Consider the following 23,927-nt stretch of genomic DNA (forward strand, 5'->3'; position numbering starts at 1 on the left):
GAAAAGCTCCAAAACATAATTTTCTACTCAATTACTTACAGCTTTTGAAAGTTCCTTACTTTCGACTTTTCAAATTTATTTAATTTTGGTTGGTTGATGTAACAGAATCCATTGAGGTTTAGGGAGGTTGTTCCCCTTACAGAATGGGAGGGAGAAAAGCAGTCCACCTAGAAAAATGAGCTCTGCTCAGATTAATAGGCAGATTAGTCTGCCTATTATGCTTTTGATGAAAAAATAATTTTGTGAAATCTGTCCAGTCTTTACAGTGTCCAGTGACAGGTATTTTTGAAGACATGTTCCATGTAATTGCTACGTCTAGATGCATTTTAATAAAGTAATATTCCTAAAGATTTACTTAGTTAACAACAGATTCTTTCATACCTCAGTTGTGTTTTAGCTGGATTTGCTAAGTAAATTTACTTGGACTGCTTAGTCAGTCGGTCTCCTCTTGGCTTCTGAACTTGGCTAATTTTACATCATGGCTCATGCGCAGCTTGACTTAACTTTAGGACTTAAATGAGGTGGCTCACTGCAGTATCTTTTAATTTGTCCCTTTTATGGGAGTTCTGTGTATCTAATAGATACTAGATTATTCTAGATCTAATAGATACTAGATTATTCTAATAGAATAATCATGGATTTAATCATGGCAGTTTACTAAAATGTAAGTACAGCCACCTATATATATCAGGTAAAGGATATGTATTGAAAACAGTTATGTACATGTACATGCTTTGAAGGATGTTGTGACTAAGGTAAAAGTTTGTAACTGCCTTGCTGCGTGAACGTTTCTGTCAGTGTAGTCGCTTAACTAAGCGCATAGGCAAAAGGTCGAGAAGTCGTGTGCCCGTGTGAGGTGTCTGGCAGCAAGCTTGGAAGCCACGAAGTGTTCTCCTGCAGGTGCTGAGCTGAATCTTCCAGCTGGTGTCAAGCGAGATGTCAGAAGGTTGGTTAAATTTCACTTTGGCTGTGCCAGTGCTGTTTAGGTGAAGGAACTGCTGGCTAACTTGTGTGGCAGCTACGGCTTAGCACTCTTTGGCAGCCGTTTTGAATGGCTGCGGGCTCAGAGCGATTCAAGGGGATAGGGAAAGAGCCAGCAGCCTCGCAAAGAGTCCCTGTAGCGTAGCAAGCGCAGAGCTGTTCTTTTATATGCACAGTCCTCTATAAAGCTTAGATTAAATAATGTAAACGTGCAGAGTAAATATGAAATTTCAACTTTGGATGCCGGAGCTCCATAGTTTATGAAGCATTATGCTTATTGCGTCAGAATAAATTTATCAGTTTTCTCTTACTTTGAAAATACCAGTTATACCTGTGCTTGGGGCGTCTGATCAAAAGTGTCTCTTTCCATTTCTGTACAAAAAATAACCCTCTGTAGCTCTTTAAAAGGAAGAGCTATCTGAGGAAAGAAACGCTTTTTCTCTATTGGTTAGATTCCCTTTAGATACTGATTTCTTTTTTTATTAGAATGGTAATTTGGAGATGTTTAAAACAAAAGTACTGTTTTAGTCAGAAATGACCGCCAAGCTATGGAACGTTGTATTTTGTCACTTAAATTTTTCTTTGAGTTTTCAGAATTTCCATGGACAGTGAACATCTGACTTGTCAGTGTCACATACTTTTATCCAGTATATGCTCTTATTACTCCTATGCGTTCAGGCATTGCGATGGGAATATATGCCCAGATGACATCCCCGTGCCAGCACTCCCAGGCGGGGAGCGGAGCGCGGGCTCCGCTGGCCTGCGAGCTCTGCTGTGCCAGGTGGGAGCGGGTCATGCTGAGGGTGCACGGGAGCTGCCGGAGCTTGGGAGTGGGGACAAGTGGCAGGAACCATCTGAGAAGGCAGAAGGACTCGTGGTCTGAGAGGAGGGGGAAAAGCAGAGGGGCGGCAGCGAGACCTTGTCCCAAAGGTTGTGAACAGGGCTTGAAAGTGGAAAGAGTTGCTTCATTTTTCTCTAGAAATAGAAACAAAGCTGAAAGCTCATTTTAGTCCTTATCTAATTTAAAATAGAAAACTAAACTAATGGTTAAGCTTTGATTTGGGCTTCTGGGTTAATCATTATTTTATGCTGCTATCGCAGGCACTAAACGAACAAGTGTTTTGTTCTACTTTAAATCGCACAATAGCAAGGTTATACGTGATTGCACCGTGTCCAGTAACGGTACCTCTGCTGTGGGTTTCATCCTAACCTGCTGCTCTTTGTAGTAAGAGCTTTTGTAGCTGTCTAAAATGTTCTTTCACCAAGATGATGTTCTTGTGCTCCTAAGGAAGGGTTAAAAGCAGTAAGTACACGTGACATATGCAAACTATGAATCATTCCAATAGATCTGTTCAACTCCTGCCTGCTTAGGCAGCAAGCAGATGCTGTTCCCTTGGTTGCCATGACAATCCTGCCTGTACTATAATAAAGCCCAGCCCAGATCCTTCCTTAGGCAGACCTCTGCGGCTGTTTCACCTAGCTCATTGTTTCCTCCCTGGAGGAGAGGAAAGCAAGGCACAGAGTGAAGAGAACAGGATACCAGAGGCAGCGGCAGCTTTCGTCAGCATATAACCTCTGGTGCCTGTTCAGGGAGCGTTCAGAGCACGGCAAACCCGTGGTCTGCGAGACTGAGGTGGGCTTGCAAACAGCTCTGATACCCACCAGCTTCTCCCAAGCGTGTTTCCAGATTGTGTGTGGAGAGGAGCTGGAGCGAGCAGAGACTTTAATAGGCGCGGGGAAGCCTTGACGCTAGCCGCTTGCATAGCGTTTTACCGTTCCCGGCCACATTCCTCTGGTGTGAAGCCCCCTGCGAAGCAGAGGAGCTGATGTCATTCAGCAGATCTTTGGCAGGCTCCGAGCAGCAGCAAGTCCAGTCTTGGAGGCAGCAGGCTTGACACGGTTCCCCTGGGCTTCGTTGTGCCTCGCTCGCTTGGGATTTGTACTTCTGGAAGTGAAAATCTTGTAAAATGTTTCTGAAGACTGGGAGATGGGTGAGAAGGGAATTCTGCAGTTACTGATACCTCTCTTCATAGTTTCTGGTGAAGAAAAAAATTTGGGTTTATTGCTCAGAAGATCTAATCGTTCTGCTGCTAAATGGGTTGTATAGAAGCATCAGAACTTTGTTTGTACTGTTACCTGAAAAGCTGCCAAGCCAGAAGAACACGGTTTTTTTTATCATTTTGATATTTACAGCAAAACAAAAACTTGGCTTAAAAAGGGAGTTGCCTTTCCAGTTCTGAAATGAGAAAGTAAGGGGCTAATTCTGTGCTTGTAAATAGACTAATTTCAAGTGACTGTGTCAGGAGTTAAACCTTGATTTCTCTTTTTAACATGACTGAATTGAACATATTTTGATGGAACTCTGTTAATTGGAAATCTGACTGTAAGTAGGAAAAGTCTTTTATGTTTTCCTACTTGATAAATACCAGTCTTGAACCTCACATATCTTTTGTTATTTAAGTACAGAAACATGCTCATGTCTTAGTCTAATGCTATTTATATTAGCTGAAATTATTTTATAAGGGGGATCATTTTTGCAAAATAAAATCCAGCATTGTTACAGGGAATATATTTTAGAATTGCTACTCAATATTGATTTCTCCCTTCTGCTGGAAAAATGGATTACCTTGGAGACAAACTGACAGTGGCACAAACTCACATGACCCAGTGGATGGGTACAGTGCGGAGATCTTTACAGGAAGCACTAAATTTAGTCACTACTGCGGTTGCTCACGAGCGGACTAGCGGGGAAGGTGGGAGCAGAACTCCCTTCAAGCGAACCTCCTCCTTCAGGCACTTTGCCTCCCGGAGCAGAGAGTCCTTCCGAAGGTTTTCCGTGCGGAGTCAGCAGAGGTTTTCGTCTTTGAGGAAGAGGCAAACCAGCTCAGAGCCACCTGACCTTGTAAGCTATACACCCTTTTTGAGACTCTAGGCGCAGATAATATGATGTGAAAAACTTGAGGTTTCACTGCAGCAGTTTGCCTAGTAACACAACCTGTATCACATCTGCTTTTCAATTTAAAAGTATCCCCCCAAACACTTCTAAGTAGTAACGTCTGTCTATTCTCAGCTCGTTTCCTTCTGCAGTGCAGAAAGATATTTCTGCTTGTTGTCAGGGCACACAGTTAATCTATTCAAGGTTTTGGGGCTGGAGAAAATTTTTGTTGATCTTTTTTTAAAGCAGCACAGTAAAATAGGACAAATGCGAATCTAAAAAAAAAAAAAAGTCTGAAATTGCATTTGTCAGACACTTCAAACACTGCCGGTCTGTGTGATTTTTGAATGTACACCAGTACTTGTAATTTCTCAATTAAAAATGCTTTAAATTACACTTGTAAAAAGCTAGGGGTTGTCACTCTGCAGTCAGCAGTAAGTCATCGTTATCCTTTTCGTTTATTGAAGAGATGATTTTTTTTTTCTTAGTAACTTATAATGAAATACAAGTTATATGACCAGAATGAATTCTGAAGCCAAGTTGGAGCCCGAGGCAAGCAGTAATTTAATGAGAGCAAATGAAAGGTGATGAGCGCTCTGTTCGCTGTGACTGTATGCCACTTGAGCCCCTTCTTCCTCTCCCTTTTTAATTAAATACCTTTCCAAGTCTCTACTTTACTTTCAGAAAGGACAGTTTTGTATTAAATGGTCTAACAAAGTGGTGAGGGAAGTGCATGTTGCATAGAGAAAAGTGGTGTGGTGGTGTGCTGTGTTTCTTCCCCCTCCCCTGGTGGAAGGGGTGAAAGTTCTTGCAGCCTGGCCGTTTCTGTGATGGGATGATGAAGTGTGGTATGATGGTTAGGCAGCTGGTCGTGGCCCTCCAACATCTTTTTGCAGGGATTATTTGACAAATCCATATCATATTTAAGAAGACCTTGTTCTTCTATTGTTTCCAGCTCCAGCAAGTACTGTAAAGCAGTTAATGCAGTTATAGTCTTTGAGACTATAGTGGTTTGATAGGTAAATGAGTCTAGTTTCTTCTGTGTTGAGAGGAGCCAAATTTGATTTCAGTTGTACCTAAAACTGATTTAAGACTGACATTTGAACCATTGAAAATAGGAGCATATTGTGACTGACCTCAAGGGAATCAGGATCTTAGTACCAGTGTAAGTGGTAAATCATGAACGGCTTGCTGTCTGAAATGGTTAAAATGTTTGATACCTCATAAAGTGCATAGAAACGTCTGCTGTGGGCTCATGAAGGTGTTTTCAGTATATGATTCAAGGTAAAGTTGCGTTCCTTGGGCAGGTGTGGCATTTGTGTATGAAATACTTCCAATGTTTTTCATCGGTGATGATCTATTGTGTCTTTGGCCTGGCTTGCTATTAATCTGCTGTTCAGCTGTACTGGGGAAGGAAATATTATCAAGGGAGCAGAAAAGAATGAAAGGAAGTATCTGTTAACTGCTGTTAGTGTGGTGGAGAAGCATTTCTTTCTTTCTCTCTTTCTTTGTTGGCATGCTAGATTTATTAGAATCACCTGAATGGAAAAGTTTTATTTAAAAAAAAAAGTACAATTGATGGGACTAGAAAATGGAAACGTGGAATCTGCGTAGGGCACTGTACTATTTTCTCTGCAGTCACTTTGCACTACTTACAGGGCAGAAAATCTCCTTGAGAAACAGGATGACCTTCGCAGTTAATTCACTGGTGACAGTCACTGAAGCTGCCACCCCTCTTTCAACAGTAATTGCATGTGCTTGTCTTTATGCATACGTTTAGTTTAAGTAGCGCCCAGCTTCCATGCTCAAACTTATGGCCTCGCTACTTGTGAAAGTGCTTAGCTTGCACTGCTGCAGCCTCAGCAGAAACAAACTTGCGAACACAGACCTTGAACCATTGTAGAGGGTACACTTTATCTCTTCCCGAAGACAGGTTTGCAAAAGGCATTATATACTGAAATTCAGTAAGTTACATGTGTACATCTATGTTTATTTTCTTTAACTGGCTGGAACAGGGACCTGATTTTACTTAGTCCTTGGAACTACTGAAATTTTCTGCAGAAAAACTACAGAATTAATAGAAAGCATGTAATTCATCGTAAACTGGTGACTTGTTTATTGTTTTTAAGGGTGTGCTGTGTAGCAGTCACTCATGCTGTTACTTAAGTGATGTGAATTTTAAACAAAGAACCGTCTGGCTTCCTGGCGCGTGGGCCGGCTGCCGCGCAGGGACGGCGCCGCTAATGCTGGGCGGTGCGTGGTTCGCGCGCTCGGTTACCTTTGCGCGCTGCTGACTGAGAGCTTAGCCTTGTACAGGACCAAAAAATTGTGAAACTAAACTTATGTTGTTATGCTACAAATGCCTTTCTAGTGAGTCTGAATAGAGCGGAGCTGTGAGAGTGCGGTCACCTTAAATGTAGCTGTCCATTTGTGTCTCTCTCATGACTTTGGACCTTCAGATTTAAATTACCTATAGAAATAATAGATTACAATTTGCATGAATCTCATGTTACTGCTTCAGAAATGTTCCAGAGGAGTTAAGCACGTTATATTTGAAGCAATTGATCCATTTATTTGGATATTTAAAAAACATTTAGTCGCAGAATTTCTTGTCTCTGTTTAGTCCTGCTCTTAACGTTGCCGCCCTGCGTTTGTAGCAGCGTTTATGGCCGAGGGCTGCGGTTACGCACGCCGGAGTTGTGCTGGAGCCGGCGGCGGGGAACTCGGCCCTGTCCCACAGGTTTGGAGCGGATGTAGCTGTCAAATTCTGTGGTGTGGAGACGCGGGCAGGTGGGCCCCTTATTAATAACTTGCTATAACATATCTTTGCTGGTAGCTGCTGCATGCAAAGTACCTGGGAAAGGGCTCACGGCAAATTATTCTGATGCTTCTGGGCTGTGTGAGAGACTTGCATCCACCACAGAGAAGTTTGAGGACGGAGGTCGAAAGGAATTTGATGTAATTGGCAATTTCCTTGCTGGAGCTCGTAAAAGTAAAAATTGGCCCTCAAGAGAGAGGAAATAATTATCTTCTCAAACACTTCTCTAACTGCTCGGGGATGACAGAGTTGCTTTGTTATTCTGCTCATACCTTGTCAGATTTTCCTATTTGACGTCTGGCAGGGCTGACTTCCTGACCCGGCTCAAACTGCGACGTTCCCCGTTCCTCTCCAGCTCGGCGAGGAAGAGGTTCTGCAGGAGATTCCTCGGGAAGGAAGGCTTGGGTGTTTATAACGTGTTTTAAATGTAATCCTCTGGCTTTCTTATGGGAACAAAACTACACAGAAACTACACTACACTACACACAAGACATTGGGAATTTGGTTTGGGCCTTACAGAGATCTCTTCTAACCTCACCTTTTGTTTGGAATTTGAATCTATGCGCCTTAAGTTTAAAACCGAGATAAGTGACTAGTACTGGGCAATCTGATTTTGAATCTAGAAAAAGTGCAAGATATGTTTGTTTAAGAGCTGCTTAAAAGCTAGGATAATCAAAGTAAAAAAGCCTCAGAGCTGCGAATCCTTTATCTTGTGGTTCTTAAACCAACAGCTGAGTAGTCAGAATAAAATACATACAAATCTATAAATCAGAGTGCAATAGTGTTTTTCTAATATCTGCTTTGTGTTATTCAACAGCAGGCCTGTCTGGCAAATGTTTTGTTTTGTTGACTTCCCTCCTGCGTTTGCTCTGACTTCAGGCAGAAAAGCCCCCGGCCGCACTGCTGCTTCTGACCAATTATTCTTTCCCAGCAAGCTTTTCTTTCCCCTCCCCTTTCCGGCTTGGTAGGCTGGTCAGGTAGCCATATTTTCAAAGCTGGTGACCTGTCATTTTTGTTTCCACTGAAACGGAATTTAATTGTTCTGAGACTAGTTTCTGCAAATAGTTGTGTCAGTGTTCTCATATTTAAGTTAAGGAAAAAACGTATCGCCGTTGACTGCAGAAACTTGTTGGCTGTTGCATCCACGAATGACGGGGCCCTGCCGTTGTAGGTCACGTGCTGGGCACTGGCTGCCAGACTGGCTGCATGTAATGACACAAGATCAATTTAAATCCCATCATAATTCTGGCATATTAGTATCAGATTTGGGAGTCTGTAGCTCACAGAAGTTGTTATTTTACAGTAAAGCCTTTTACACTGGAGTTGATGTCCCCCCTCTCCCCTAAAACAGACATTTTAATTGAGACTTTTGTCCTTTCTAGTCTCATGTCATCAGCTTAGTGCTTTAGCTGAAGTAGGGGTAGAGATGCTTTTATTAAACAACGCCTCTGTTTAGTCATGGTAATATCAGCCATACTCCTATTATAGGTATGAGATCTGATTTCATGTTCAACATCATTAGTTCTAATTTTGTTGCCATACTTCTCATACCATAAAAATGGTATGGTTGTTTAATGCCCTCCGTTCCTTAGTATCCTGTTACGCTGGAGTAAAATGTGGCAGTTTGCTGCTTTGTAAGAAGTTTAACTGCTCTCAGACTGTCAACTGAAGAAAAAAAAAAAAAAGCTACTGGGGAAAAAACCCTCAGATGTGTTTTGGATTCTTTGGGAAAAGATTTTGAAATAGAATAGAAACTATAATTTCTGTGGTTGCTTGGACTGTAAGTTTTAAATAGTCAATATGTTTCTTATACCTGTCTCTGTTACTTGAGTTATTCTGGTATGTACTTTAAAAAGAAAAAGTACTGCCTAAGTACATTTAACTATTTTTTGCTTTCTGCTGTGCAGTTCAGTTAATGAAAATTGCCTTTTCATTCAAACTTGATCTGACTGCATCACAGTTATTTTGTTTGGTTTCCATTTTAATACGGTTTCCACAAAAAAATGGAAATAGAGTATTGTGTTTGACTGCATGTGTCCCAGGTGTGCTGGGAGTGCGTTTAGTCCTTCAGAGGGTTTCTGTTGCATCCTACAGACCTTTCATTATCAGCTGCTCCGGAGGTTGAAATTCCCATCTCAATTTTTTTGTTCTTTGTAGGTGCTTCTTTTTAAGCTAGCTTAGCTAATACAAGCTTGTGCAGTCAACTTTCTTCTTTGAAAGTTGGTGGAGTGTCACTTTCTCCGTTTGAATCGTGGCTCTCTGGGCCTGAAGGGCAGGTGAAGGACCCAGGGAAGCGCTGCTGGTGGTTCCCACCCTCGTAGGGAACCGCGCGTCCTGGCGGCAGGCGCACGATGCCTCCTGGCGTTAGACGTGAATTATATACGTGCTACTTACTCGCCTGTACGTTTCCTGGGATGGCGTCATTGCTTTTAAAAGAGCATTGGTCTGTGCTATCTGTTGCAATTTTACCCAAGGCCTATCTGCAAAAGCTCGTCCTTTTTGGCGAGACGTGCTCTGTGCACAGCTTCTCTCTCTTGTTTGCTAGTTTGGAGAAAAGCTTGAAAACATGCTTCAATAAACTGTAAAAAGACACTAATACAACTTGGCATTCTTTTCTGAGCTTGTCTATGTTGTTACAGACCCTACAATAAAAGTACCTACTATAATACCTTATTTGCTGAATTATTTTTGCCCTGATACTTACCAAAAGCACAATTAATTGCTCTGTCAAAAAAAATTTTTTTTATTCTGTCAATGAGTGGAATTTAATCTTTAAATTTCCAGAGAGCTGCTGTGCTGGGGTGAAGTACATCTGTAGAAAGTAGAACTGCTTTTAAAAATGCATTGTCTGTCTTGTTTCAGGGTCGGGGAAGAGTGAAGCTATTTAGTTTAATTAGTGAAGATACAAGGGCCAACACTGAAACAGTTCATGCTTTCTCATTCTTAATAACTTTTCTTTGGTTTATCAGGCCATGAACGTAGCTGGCAGTGTAAATCTAGGCCAAAAACCAGTGATGGGCATTTAGTAGATGGTCTTTGTTTTTCCCTAGTTATTTGGACAGGAATACTCACTTGAATGACTTTGTGTGGTTTTACTTAGGCTTGCTACAGCAAGTTGATTTTTAACATGTTCTTACAGCATAAGAAGCTAAGAGAAATGTATTAAGAGCTGGTCGTTTTATGCTCGTTCGCCTTGCTTTTTAAAGCATGAAGTCATAGGCAGTTAGCTTTGACTGGAGTACGTTGCATTAAACAGAAACATCACTGAATACAACTCTTAACGTGGTAGCAATACACTTGTATTACAATCTTGTAATATTGTCTTAGTTGCATGAAATACTAGTGCGTATTTCGTTGTGTGTGTATTTTGACTGCTTCCTTTTAAAATTTCTGTCAAGGTATCTGAAATTTTTGTTTAAAGCAGCAATGCACAGTTTCCAAAGTTGGCGTGTTTGATACTTGTTTGTTGTCAGGAAATCCTATCGCTTTCTTTACATCTTAAAATCTAGACTTTAAAGCATCTTTTTTCCAGGACTGTTTGTTTGAAGTTTAATTTGTGTCTTATGAGGAAAAACTAACTGTGCAGAAGAGCTGTGAAATAAAGTACTGTAAGTAGGAGGTGTTGATTCCAAGCGTGTAGCTTTTCAAAAAAAGCAAATATATTCACTTCCTCACATAACAGTATAAAATTGTCTTGTTCTGGCTTGTGTCTCTTGCAGTGTAGAAGATGAGGGAGTCGATATTCAAGTCTTGATGCCAACTTTTATTACAGCTGGTGAGAGTTGCACCTGCCCTCTGGGAGCTCAGTCTCTGAAGTAGCACAGCACTGTTCTGCTCCATGTCTTTCTGGAGGACAGCCTGGTGCTCCGATGGCTCTGATCCTGCTGGATTTGCTTTTGAGGGGTTTAATTTCCTTTTAGCTTCACTGCATAAGGCTGAAAAGAAATTCTTAATATGTTGAAACAGGAAAGTTTTTAAGGATATTCCCAACTACTTCCTCTATTCTGCTTGGCTTTTTTTCTTTTATTTTGCTTTTCTTTTTTTCTTTTCTTCTCTTCTACTGTAATAGTTCATTTAGCTTTAGCAAAGTAAATAGTTAGAATTTGGTTCTTGTCTACCTTCAGTGCTTTGAGCCAACCTCTGCTCTTATCTTCAGCCTTGCACTAAAACCACGTGATACTTGCGCGGTGAGCATTTACAGCAAGTCAGAGCAGCTCTATTTTCAGGGTGCAGAAAATGACAAACTTGAAAATATCGTTAACCTCCTCACTCCAGTAAGGATTTCAATGTAAGAGTAACTGCAAAAGCACTGAACTAGATTTTGTTGTGCAGCGTGAATGAGGTTCTTGGTGAAACTGGATTCATCTGTATTAATTTGGCCATTTCATCTGTTGTGGCCAGAATCAATTCGGAATAAAATTTAGTCTTTTTTTGCCCTACTGCGCTTTAAATAACAAACCGATCTATCAGCTGGGCTTCAGGCGTGGCGTAAGGGCGGGCTATGAATGAAAGCACCATTAACATAAGAGAAATGATTAGCAAAAGACAGGCAAGCAGGGGAAAGTCATTTTGTATGTTTGAGAGGTGTGAGAAGGCTGTTTTTTTGGGAGGCTGTGATGGCAGGCAGCCTGTTGGAGGTTCAAGTTTGGGCTGGAAAGGTGCTGCTAGGAACGTGCTGTTTGAACTGAAGTAAATCATTGAACTTGCTGGCAACGATTTTCCCTGGCCCTTTGTCGCTCTTCGCGCTGAGTGACCGTTCTCTTGCGTGGGATATGCAGAGGAGGACCCTAGGCACCTCTTCTCCGACCTAATTTGAAATTTTCTTTCATCATTTGTAATGTTTAGGTCTGTGGCACAGTTCAGGTATTTTGATTAAGGTGAAAATATTTCTAATGTAACACAAAGCATGTATTTCAAAGGAATTTACATTCATTTTTTAATAGGCAACTGATGGGTACGTTTTCTGAGCGATTCCGTGCCACACTGCTGTAACCTAGTGTTTACCTCTAGGGAGAAGTGAGAGAAAGCAGAGAAGGATGTGCAGGTATGTACGCAGCATGCAGGCAAGCCTGCTGAAGGCTTATTGGGTATGCATTTAGGCTTTTTCTAATTTATTTTGTGTAAGTGATAATTACAAGACTTGCACTCTGAGCTGCTCTGAAAATATTGCCTAGAATACAGTATTTGCATTGAATAAGAGGGTAACAGTTAGCTTATGTTTACCAATACCAGTGGTTTAAGATACTTTGTGAATTTTGATGAAATTTAAACAAACTTTAGTATGACTAGTGTAAATAAAATACCACATAAATCACAGGAAACTTGTTTGAGGCAGTTCGGCTATATAGCGCTAGCAAAACCTATACGATATTTCAGCATCTTCCTATGACAAAACTGTTTTTTTCTCTTTTGTCTTTTTTTTTTTTTTACTATGTGTTGTGTATGTGTGTGGTGGTTTTTTTTTGCATGATATTAACCAGTATGTTTACATGTTTATGTTGTGTAAAGTGGGACATGAGTGTGAGTAGTTAGTGCCTTATTACAGTTGGACTGGATGGAGAAATTGTGTGAGGTACACAGCGTTTAGTGTTGCTCCTACTTGGAATGAAAATATCAGTGTAACGTACCTGTTTTTCACTTTGACTTCATTTGTATATGTTCCTGCTACACAAAAGATTAGCCTGCTGGAATGAATGGTGCAGTGAACACAGTTTTGTTTGGATTCATTTCAAATACAGTTCTAAAATAAAGAATTTTCCTGCTAGGATTAGAGCTGGCTTTCATATCAGGAAGGCCTTAGGAATATTGATAAGGAGCTTAATGGGCGTAATGGTTTTTAAATGAAAGCAGCTGAGCTAGCAGTGTATGTGGGACAGAGCAGCTCCGGACAGATTGGGGATTTGTGACAAGAGCAATACTCACCAGGATCGGGTGAAGTCGAGCCTTTCAGGGCACGGACAGAGGCACCTTCAGTGAAGGCAGCATTGGTCACTGCTCAGCGCCTAGCAGGATACGCGATCTAGGCTGCTCTGGCAGAAATCAGCCAGTGTGGCGAGTCCCAAGGAATCTGGCTAGGCTGACAAAGTTCGTTCTTTAGCAAGCTGGCCTTTCGCTTGGCTAGTCTAGTCTTCAGAAAGTGACTTTTCTCTTTCCTACCTGTGCATGGGGAACTACATTCTCCTGTTGCTTCTGCCCCCATCATAATTAAGGTCCCGTTGCAGAAAGAAGCGTCCGGGAGCACCGCGCAGCTCCCCACAGGAATTTCAACGCTTGCAGGCAGGCATTAGTGTTTTGGCAGACGGGTAAGAGGGCAGGGGAGTAGAGGGCTAACTTCCCAGGTCTGCTGCTACTGTTGGCCAGTGATCTGTGATGCAGTTGAAGATCATGTACTGTCCCTCTTCCTCTTTTTTCCCCAGTACATTTAATTTGGGATTTTCTCTGCCCTGTCTGTCTGGTTATTCTCAAGGACTAACTATTTGCAGCTTAAACTTGGAATTCGGATGCTTTGAGTTAGCAGTGGCAAGGCACGACAGCTTTGTCCGTTATTGCTGTAGATTTTGCCCCACCTTTGGGGGAGGTGGGCGGGAAGGAGAGGGGATTAGGATTCAGGGCTGTGGCTCAAAATGAAATTCAATAAACCTGGTATGAAAAGATGGAGAATTAAACCAGTGACCCTCTAAAACAGCCCATGTTTCATAAGGGAAATGTTGTCAGCTTTTAACATCAGTGATATAATTGGTTGTTCCTTATCATATCCCAGTGGAAAAGGTAGGGAAAACATATGGCTCTGACAGTCTTATGGTTGCATAGCAACAGTGAAACTGTAGTGGTTGATATAATTTGTGAGAATGTTTTATACCATGGGACTTAGCGCATATTCCGCTGCACACGGAAAAATTAACCACTGCCAACTTGCAGGGTTTTTAAGTAGAGCAGCATGGATCCTTAGAATTTAACAGTGCTAAATATGGTGCATGCACGCATTGCGAGTGTTTGCACACGGTGGCCGGGGTGGGTGGAGCGTGCCTGTCTTCCCATGTCCCGTTCCAGACGTGCCCCTGCGGTAGCAGCTGGGCCACCTGCCCACGCTGAACCTGCTAGCTCCTTCCCTACAGCTCTGCGGGGGACCACGACAGGTGGGAAGTTTTACTTTAGTAAAGCAGGGCTGCTTATTGCAGTCTCTTTATCTGGTGGCAGTAAGCAGAGATGGTCTGAATAATAATTTAAAATCCTTGAGGATATGAGGCTGAACTAATACAATCCCATTTGTCACTGACTTGGTCGCCAGGGTTTGTAAAATGCTTCCTTGGTTTGAAAATACCTATTGTGCCGAGTCGGGTATTTGTTAGGGCTGAGGAAGTCCTCGTTGCATATCAACGTCTGCTGGTGGAGGCAGCGCTGGAGGTTTTTTAACTTTCCTCCTCAGTGAGGCCAGAACTGTTTATCTGTCCCTGCAGCCTGGAGGGTGGGGTGGAAGGCAGAGGGTGCTGCCTTCTGCCTGGGATATTGCGCGAAAACACTTACTCCGCTCAAAAACTTATTTAAGCACAGAGCTGGTAAATCTTCTTGCCCAATTACTAGGAAAAAAGTGAAGCATTGGTCTTGAAGCATGACTTATTCCTTGTGGGCAGCACTAATCCGCTGGATAGTAAGTATACATGGGCATCATAGTATGCTGATTCCACTAAGTTTTGCTTTCCACTTTCTGTATAGATATTTAGCACGCATAAAAACAAATACATAGGTTGTAGAGTGCTGTATAGTTTATAGAGTATCAGTTATGTTCTTGATGTGCATGTTAATTTTGTTAGTGGTCCAAAATACAGAGATTTCCTTTTAGTAGTAATCCTTGGGTGGTTTCTGCGTTCCTTTCCTTTCTCTGTGGGCTCTTCAACCTCCTCTTTAATGCTACTTAAGGGTAAGGGTTTTATTAATAAAAGTGTTGTTGGGCCATTACAGAGCAACTGTGTGTGGAAAAAATAACCAGGCAAAATGTACTTCCAGATATATTTATATATGTATGGTTTTCATCTGGACTCTTCAGTGTAAGAAAGAACTAAATTTGTTTCTACCAAGCGTACCTCCTCTTGTCTGGTTCCGACCGTGAACGTCGGTCATTGCTGCAGCTGCTGCTGTGACCTGGCCGAGGGACCTTTCTCCTGTTGGTGCTGCACCAGTGGCCCTGGTCTACGTGCAAGCTTTCAAGTTGCTAAGGAAAAGAGAAGGAGGCAGTGATATGAATTATGTAGCTAGTAGATCATCACTGAATGCTACTGGGTTTTTTTTTTTTTTTTTGCCTTTCTCAAAGCCTCAGACAAAGATGAAAAGCTCTGCTAGAGTGAGGTAGCCAGTGGGTAAATTAAGCTTTGTTTGTTTGTTCATGATTGCTTCATGATTGCTACCTGAGTTGAGCTGCAGTAGTTGTGTGAAGGAGACAGCCAGCTTTCTGCTTCCCCTCTAACTTCCTCCAGGTGGCAAGGTACCTCCTGCTGTAGGGTGAGCTGTGTTAAGGTAAGCTGCCTCCAGAAGCCTGATCTCTGAATGAAGATTCTGCTGTAAAGAAACAGCCACGTTCATGGTGGATGTATTTATCTTAGGTATTTCAGAACTTAAAAACTATGGGGGCATCTTCCCTGCTTAGAATTACAGAATAATTCAGGTTCAAAAGGATCTCTGGAAGTTATTTAGCCTAGCCACCTGTTCTCAAAGCAGGATCAACAATGAAATAATAGAATAAAATTTTGGTAAAATAAGATGTAGAACCATCTTCCTGGCGTATTACAGGAGCACGACTGGAAAGGTTTACTGGGTTTGTGAGGACTTGTAAACTCTCCTTAAGTGCAAGTAACAAGCAGTGTCACTTAAGGGATGGAGGAGTTCTGAATATAGGCACTTTGACCAAACTTCTGATTCTTGATGCCTTTTAATTAGTTAAAAACAAAACAGAAAACTTTTCAAGAAACTGGTAAAATTTTCTCTGTGCGTGCATGTAGTATTAAGAAGGCAGGTGGTCAAAACTTCATTCTACTGTGCAATTAATTGTTCCTATTCATTTTATGCCAGTAGATTTTAATTTTTGCACTTCAAACTATGGGGTGTCATTTTGGCTGTCTGATATCTCAGTCTCTTTTGCAAAGATATTTTTGAAACTATCTGTGCAGGTTCTGACTCATGAGATCTCTCTCAGCTGGTACTCCTTATATGTCAGGTCTTTTTTTCACATCAGTGCAAAAGTTTTTCACATAAATATGTGCATTCATTCTTAGCTCTGGTTAGTTTTTCTTCTTTCTGTGGTGTCAATTACTTTGTGCAATGGTTGTGCTGGTAGGAGCAATATGGTGCGTGCATCGCTTTCAGGAAATGGAAATTGCCAGAATAATCAGTCCTGGGTTTCTGCCAAAAACAGCTTAGTTCCAGGAGAGTGCTAAAAGAGGCATATAAAAATCATAATGTCTCATTTTAGAAGTAGTAGTAGAATTAGATGCAAATTGATGTACAGCTCTGCTGTTCTATTTCATGTGAATATTAAAATGACTTTTTTCATGGCTACTGTTATAAGAATTGTGAAGTTAAAGATCAACGCTTGGAGAATTACAGCATTAGAATATTGGATGGAGAGTAGTATTTATTTGATTGGGAAGCTTTCTCTTGTATGTCTGTGACTTTAAGAAAATTCTTTAAAAAGTCTTTTTGGGGGTTTATTTTGTGCACCAAGAAGCACAAAATATTTCCTTTGATAAATAAGTTTTTACTGTATGATTAATATTCTGTATATGGAGGAAATAGTTGTATCTGGCCTACCTCCGTGTGGTGCCCTTCTTTCAGCCTTGGTCCCTTTTTTCCAAAGGGTAGATCAAGAAAGAATGGATTACAGATTATCTGCATAAGTTTATCAGGTTGATAATGAATAGTACTTCCTTCTGGAAAAAGGTATTCTGTTTGGAGCAGGTCTGCTCTTCAGAGCAACAAAAGTCTGAGCCAGATGTGTTGGTTCTTTATCATGTAGGACCTCTTGTTCAGTGGGGCTTATGTATTTAAAAAAATAAAAGATTATTTTTAGCCATCTGAAGAAGTGAACTTTAAATTCGGATTTAGTCTAGAGAACAGAAAACCAAGCAGAAACTACTCGTGTTCAGGAGAAGTTCATGCAGGAAAGTACTTCCTTCCTCCTTCTCCCGACGCCTGGGTACAGCGTGGTTCCTGTGATAGAGGCTGCTTCCTAGGGTGCCGTATTGTGCTGCTGGGTGTGCTGTCAGCATTATTCGACAATTTATTTGGGTCCTTTCATCGGTCTTCTATGGTTCTTTATGGAAATGAATATGATATAGGGCACTGTGTGATATAATGGGCTTGTGGCAGACCTGGAAACTGTCATTCTAGTACATTCAGTAAGTCTTATGTTATTTTTCCTGCTCTGCTGTCATATGCTCTTAAGCTTTCAACCTGTGATCCCAGTCTGTTCTTCGTTCACGGTCTTTATCTGTAACACCAAGTTGTTCCTAGTGAAACGCTGATGTCAGAAAATGCAAATGTAACAATTGCAATTAAATTCATGTTGCTTATGTCTAAAAGCCTCTCAGCCATAAAACACAACTGTAGGTATGTATAGTTCTAAGAATTTGACTGATAATTAAGTAAGCAAAAGTTTTAATAGCAACTATTAAGTGCCATACAGAGAGAGTGAAGGCTGAAAAAGGGTAGAGATGGCCACAATTACTACTGGTTTTCTTCTCAAAATAACTTTTCTTGAATCTGTGATAGCTCTTGGCAAGCATTTGTTTTTTTTCCTAGCCTCTTCTGAACATCGTTTCCTGGATTTTAAAAATAAGCTAATAGTTAGAAGAGTAAGCATTTTGAAAAGAAACGGGATGGATTTTTCACAGGCACCTCCAAAGTCCCAACACCTACCGCTTAGGTGTTACTTGATTTCCTGGACTCTTTCTGGAGTGCAATAAAGATGGTATAAGCCAGACCTGCAAAAGAAGAACAAAAACTCATAATTCTTGTGCTTGCTAATAACCATGGACTGAAAAGAGTTATCTTTATGGTTTGCTGTAGCTTCCTTACTCAATATACACCATCTCCTCCAAGCCCCTCCAAGCGGCATGGGCCATCCTAGACCTCTGTGCCTGCCCTCCCGCCCCAGCTTGCACCTCTGCTGCAACCTGGGCAGGGATCGGCTCCTGCTGCCTCTCCCTGTTTGGGTTGTGGCAGCTGCCACGTTTCTCGATGGCTTAGTAGGTCATGGGAGCTCCTTAACTTCTCTGCAGTTCTTCTCATCTGGTAGAAGCAGGAGTCCTTAAAGTAGTTCAGGCCTTAAGGAGGGATTCATATACATGAATGTTTATTTTTCTCTGACTAATTATTTTGCCTGATTAAAAAGTATCAGTGCCACAAGCCCTCCTTGCTTCTAAGAAATAGAAGACAATTTCCCCTACCACTCTTCTAGCTGATAGAATTAAATGCCTTTCTCAAGGTTGAAAGCCTACAAGTGGAATGAAAAATGTAAGAACGCAGGTTTACCTCTGTATGTTTGTGTATGCGTGTAGATATAAAGCTTAAGAGTCGCTACCCATGAGTTGTTAGGCTGTGGGAACACCTGGAACGTGAAGAGCAGGAAACTTCTGTTTCAGGTAACTCGCCAACTGAGGCCTGTTTTACTGGCTATTGCAAACTGGGAACTTTCCTGCATGTCTAGTAACGTACTGTTGTAATGGATGGAATAGATAGTTGAGTCTTTTTGGATTTAAAAACTCGCACCCTCTTATTGTTTGTTTCACTCAGCATTAAAATAGGCCACTCTGTCACGAGTTTTGACACAAAGACTTGCACGAGAGGGATTTTGTAGGGGATGTTGCTGTCTGCATTTTATGACAGTGTTATGCACTGGAGGGTGCACAGTGTTAGGTGTTTAATGGTCATGTGACTGAATAAAAAAATTTCTAGCTGGTTTTAGTTGGTTTTCCGAAGGTTAGAAGAGAATATTGAATGCTTTTGAATAATGAGGAAGTGATTTAATTTGCCTATACCTTTTGGGTGTGCTGCTATAGCACACTGGTATAAACTGTCCAGCAATGACAACCTGCTAAAACATGCAACCTTTCCTAGTGGCACAGAGCATCAGCTGCCATGGGAGACCGACTTTTGCATTGTGCTGGAAGCTCCTCATCATGGCAGTAGCATTTTTCCATTTTAGATGTTGCATTTGCAGCATGTCTCTAAAGGAAATTAGACTTGTGGAAACTGAATCCAGTATCAAATCTCTTGACCTACCCCTAAGTTTTACAAAGACATAATTGACTATTAGCTTCTACCTCTCCAGATAATAGGTGAATCTTTCTTTTCTTCTCTCTTATCCAATGTGAGACTTCAGGAATCAGGATAGCAAAGCATATGATAAAACCAGAAAATGGCAATTGCCATTGCAATGCCAGAAGATAGATGGGGAAATAAGCAACTTGTTGCTAAAGATGCAAGCATTATAGAACTTCCCAAGAAGCCAGTTATTAGTGTTGGTTAATTATCCTTAATCACCCATGTTTTTATAGCCCTAAAGAAGTATTCTCTAGGCTAATGAACCTAATGTGAGAAAAAGCATGCTGTGTCTCTCTCTCCTCTCTTAGCAGTAAGATTAAGGAATCCCCTTTCATTGAACACATTCATTACTTTGTGTATGTTGCCTGAAGTTTTGTTTCTCTGCAGACACTGGATGGTTGTGCACGCGTGAAAGGCTTCCTAACAGTCTCTTTGGCTAACACCAGATGGCTCCTTCACCAGTCCTGAACTGGCATCAGTTGGTCACTGCGTCTGTCAGCGCGGTTGTGATGTTGTAGCGTGTGCGTCCGCAGACTGCCGGTGGGCAAAGCACGCAGCTCGAGGAAGGTGGCGTTCGGCATGAAAAGATCTGAAGTCATTTCTTCCTGTTCCAGTTTTGAATCCATCTCAGTGCCTGTTGCTTGTTTCGTAGGCCTGGGGTGGACGCTGTGCTGCGGCAGGGTGGTGGCGTTCAGTGCCTGGGTCGCCCGTTCCGCAGCGTCTTTGTAACCTGGTTGCTGATGACTGAGTCTGCAAAAATGAAGGAATTGAACTCTGCCAGCTTATTTCACATAAGTGTGTATGACAAGTTTAGGAATAACATGACTAGATCATAAAAAATGCAGAGGTAATTACAGGATTTTGGCTCAACACCTGTAGGAAAAGTGATACCGCACAAAATGTTGCAAATTGTATTTGAAGACCGTGAGAGAGACTGGCACACTTGTCTAGTATACTTCAAATTTTATATATATATATGTGTGTGTGTGTATATATTTAAAGGCCACACTGCTCCTCTTCAAAGAACTGGATGTGGATGTTGTTAGCTCAAATAGATATGCTGGGAGTTTCTACCAGCAGGTTGTGCTGTGGTGGTGTTTTAATATTCAAAAAGCATTATACAGGTGGAAAATAATATGTAAACTTTGCTCATGAAGATGGCACTGAAAGCTGTGTTTGTATTTTTTTCAGGATAATGAATGCAAAAGGGGCCAACACATTTAATTATCTACACACAAAGTATTATTTCAGTAATGTCTTAACTTCTGTGGGTAACTCAATGCAGCTGCAAAACAAAAGGTACTGCGGAGCTGTATTCTGGAGCAAATCCAGAGTGCCACCCTGACAACAGCCGGCCCATTTCTCTCTCCTGAAAGGGAAGGTTTCTTAGATAAACTGTTCCCTCTTATTTCATAGAATAATTATTTAGGAGATGAAAGATCAGAGGCAGAAAACAGAAAAAAACGCAATCTGTTACATGTACTGCTGTCCTACTTAATTTAAAGCTTACATACAGTAAACTAACAAACATTAATTTGTCAAAGGCTTTGTAGTATCTGGCTTTATGCTTTGACTTGCAATTAGCAGGCAAAATAACTTTTTAATTTGAATATCTTTTTAAAAAAAAAAAGCTAAAAAGTCCTTTCATTAGATCCATGAAATTTCCACAAACAGCAGTAAAACTGAGGCTTTCCCTGTATGCCTGGGGGAATTAAACACAGTTCACTGCAGAATTCTTTGTACTTGTATAGATACTTCGAAAAACTTCGTGCCACCTGAGATACTAAAAGGTACTGTTAATCTTAATGCAACCTGGAGTTACTGAAACAAGGTAGTCAGTTCCCACCTTTAGAACTACTTATTTACCCAGGAAAAAAAGTGCTCATTTCATAGCGAATCATTGCTCTGTGAGTTCATAGCCGTTTCCCTTGTTTAAGTTTATTTGCACGGTTTTATCTTGTCCAACTTGAGTTCATAGCTTCAAAAACATGACTGCAAATAAAATCTGTAAGCCATTTAACCAGGGGATAAAGGAATGATGGAATGTTTTGATTTTTCTCTATGCAGGATCAGCTGAAGCAATGCTTCTCCAGGCACCCCCCTGAGGCCAAGGACACCGACACGCTGGTGCGGGAGCCCGACAGTCAGTACGGTACCTGGAACGAGCAGCGGCACAGTGGGGACAGGTAGGGATGGATGAGCAAGAACGCCCTCTGTGATACAAGCCTATACTTACTTAGCTGATCAATACGATAAAGTGCTTTGATTATGGTTGGGCAAGGTACACTTGCAGTTCTTGGGTGTGGGTTTTTTTTTTTTTTTTTTTAATAAATTTGGTTTGGTCCTTAGCGATTTGCATTGCCTAAAAACGTGCGCTACCGGATAAGCAGAATGGCAAAAGCTGTTTGAATCTGGCATTAGGAATGTCGGCCACAGGCCCAGACAGTAAATCCTGTGATGACGTATGGTGCACTTGCTGCATGATATATGTTAGAGTAAGATGTTCACGTTTCACTACTTTGAAGTGTTTTAGTGTGATGAAAGGGAATATCTGTTGCATTTTGGGCTTGATCTGTGTTATGTGAGCCAATATCTTCTCTGCTCAACATAGCATGAGAATAGCACTTTTTTTCTGAATTTTCTTTATGCTGTGCTTGTTGAGATCTTATAACAGACATTAACGTCAGTTGTGTTTGGTGTGTTTTACACTTGAGAACTGTATATTATAAATATTTTATTGCTTATGAAGTCAGGGTTGCTTTAAGCTTGAAGTTCAGTGAGCTGACTAAATGACATGCCAACATCTAACCCTCTTCTGTAAAATTAACTTTGATTTTTGGTATGATAAATGTTTTCTGTGTGAAATCAGTTTCTTAACAAGGGTACTTGTCTCAGCTACAAAACTGACACTTGAATATTTCAAAAGATTTCAAAGCTGGATGTTTTTTTTCCTGGCTAGAAAAGCTCCACATTAAAAATCTGGTTTATTAAGGTATTGAACTCTTAATCCCCATGTCCTGGGATTTTATTTCCTTTATAACTGATGTTTAGGGTGTGTGGTTTTTTTTTTTTTTTTTTTTTCCTTTTAAAGTGTAGTGATGCCTTCAGTGACCCCGTCCCTCTTCCTTCACCCGGAGGCAGGAACTTGCAGGAGACTTTGATAATTCAACTTTCCTGTTTTGCCTGGCTCACTTCCCTTAGGCTTTATGTTGCAAACCATACAGCTAGAGAGCCGACGTTTTGCGTTCCTCACCCAGCCCGCTACCCCGTCGCGGCCCGCTGTTCGGCTCTCAGCCGAGCTGGCGCCCGAGGGAGCAGTGGGGATGCGGCTCCTTGCGAGCGCGCTGCGCCGGGGAGCGCCCTGCCCTGCCGCAGGCTCCCCGGCAAAGGGGGCAGAGCGCAGCAGCAAGGACAAAGCAGCGGCCCCAGCCTACTAGCGAAGCTGTTATTTTAGCACCTTTAAGAGCGTTTCATTAACGTACGTGAATTCATTTCCTCTGAGGGAGGAAGAGAATTTCAAAATAAAAATCCATGACTGCATGGCCACAGGATAAACAAGGTCCTTTTACTAGATGAGCTCCTAGAAAAGCGGAGCCAGGATCATTTCCAAACAGAACGTAGCCACTGCTTAAATAAGTGTAAGGGCGCTCCTTGGCTTACTCGCAATCTGCTTTGGCAAATAACTTCCTGGAATGGAAAGGGATGGTTTAATGTGGAGGCGTTAATTGGATTTGTGCTTAGCATATCTAAATATTATTTTTTCTCAAATGCTTTTAGTAAGCTTTATCAAGTTGACATCATGGAAAAAAGTTTAGTTTTACCTCAGAACAGTCTTCAGAAGGAAAAAATGGTCTTTTATTTTAAAAAAATGTATTTTAGATAACGGATCTGAACTGCTCAGACTTCATAAGATTTAGCTATTTATTTCTTCAAATCCTTGAAGCTAGACTATGGCAACGTTTTACAAGAGAATCCCAACCATATGGTGTCAGTTAGCTATAATGGATGACAATCTGCAGTTGCACAAAATAAAAGGGAATTTTTAAATGGAAGTTATTTCTCGAGTGATGTAGGGACTTCTTTGCAGTAGGTAAGTACTGAGAGCTGCCTGTTGATTTTGAGGCCTTTCCGCGGTGTTATTGTAATAGATTCTGTTGCTACATCATGTGAAATTGGGAGTCAAAAAGCAGCATGTTTTTATAATCTTTTAGTATTGTCTTGTTAGAACTAATTAAATTCAATTCCTTTTGAAAGGAAGATTGAACTTAATTTATTGCATATCTGTGGCATCTATTTAGCTGGTATTTGCATACACTATGTGAAAGATAATTTTTCAGACGAACAAGCATCTGTCAATGACACCTGTTGAACATTGTTGGTAGCTTACTAGAAACAATATATATGGATGTGCTCATAAAATTTGAAATCTTAATGATACAACAGAAAAGATGCATAATAAATCTCAGTAATGAGAACTGAAAGGATGTTTTATATTTCAATATTTGACCATTATTCTGATGCAAAGTTTTCGCCTAGCTTGCAATTCAGACGGAAAGCATCCGCGCGGCCTAGCAGGTGGTTGTGCTGGGCGGTCAGCTCTGCCGCAATGCTGCGGGTGTGGCGATGCTGTCCTTGTGCAGGAGCTCTAAAGGAGAACCCATTGGAAGGGTTTGTGAATTAGAAGCCACCAGCCAGTGAAAATTCTGTGAGAACAACTGTATTCCTGTCGTCGTTTACTCCTAAATATTTTCACTTTGAAAAACTGCACTGAGTTGTATTAGCTGAAGTCCAAGGATGTAGAAGGGAAGAGGGTTTCTAGAGGCATCCAAGTCGCAGAGGATCCTTTTAACGTACAGTTTTAGTTTCCACAAAGTGGTT

The 23,927-nt window shown here is 41.3% G+C and overlaps 1 protein-coding gene across 3 annotated transcripts in view; it reads left to right on the forward strand.

Moving 5' to 3' along the window:
* Window positions 1-23,927, forward strand: part of KIAA1671 (KIAA1671 ortholog) — a 91,332-nt gene that overhangs the window by 56,757 nt on the left and 10,648 nt on the right. For all 3 annotated transcript variants that reach the window (XM_068911669.1, XM_068911671.1, XM_068911670.1), the window contains one exon: window positions 21,117-21,235. In XM_068911669.1, coding sequence (XP_068767770.1) covers window positions 21,117-21,235 — 119 coding nt within the window. The remainder of the gene's footprint in view (window positions 1-21,116; window positions 21,236-23,927) is intronic.

This window comes from Struthio camelus, chromosome 17 (genome assembly GCF_040807025.1).
Source record: "Struthio camelus isolate bStrCam1 chromosome 17, bStrCam1.hap1, whole genome shotgun sequence".
In the NCBI taxonomy this organism is placed as follows: domain Eukaryota; kingdom Metazoa; phylum Chordata; class Aves; order Struthioniformes; family Struthionidae; genus Struthio; species Struthio camelus.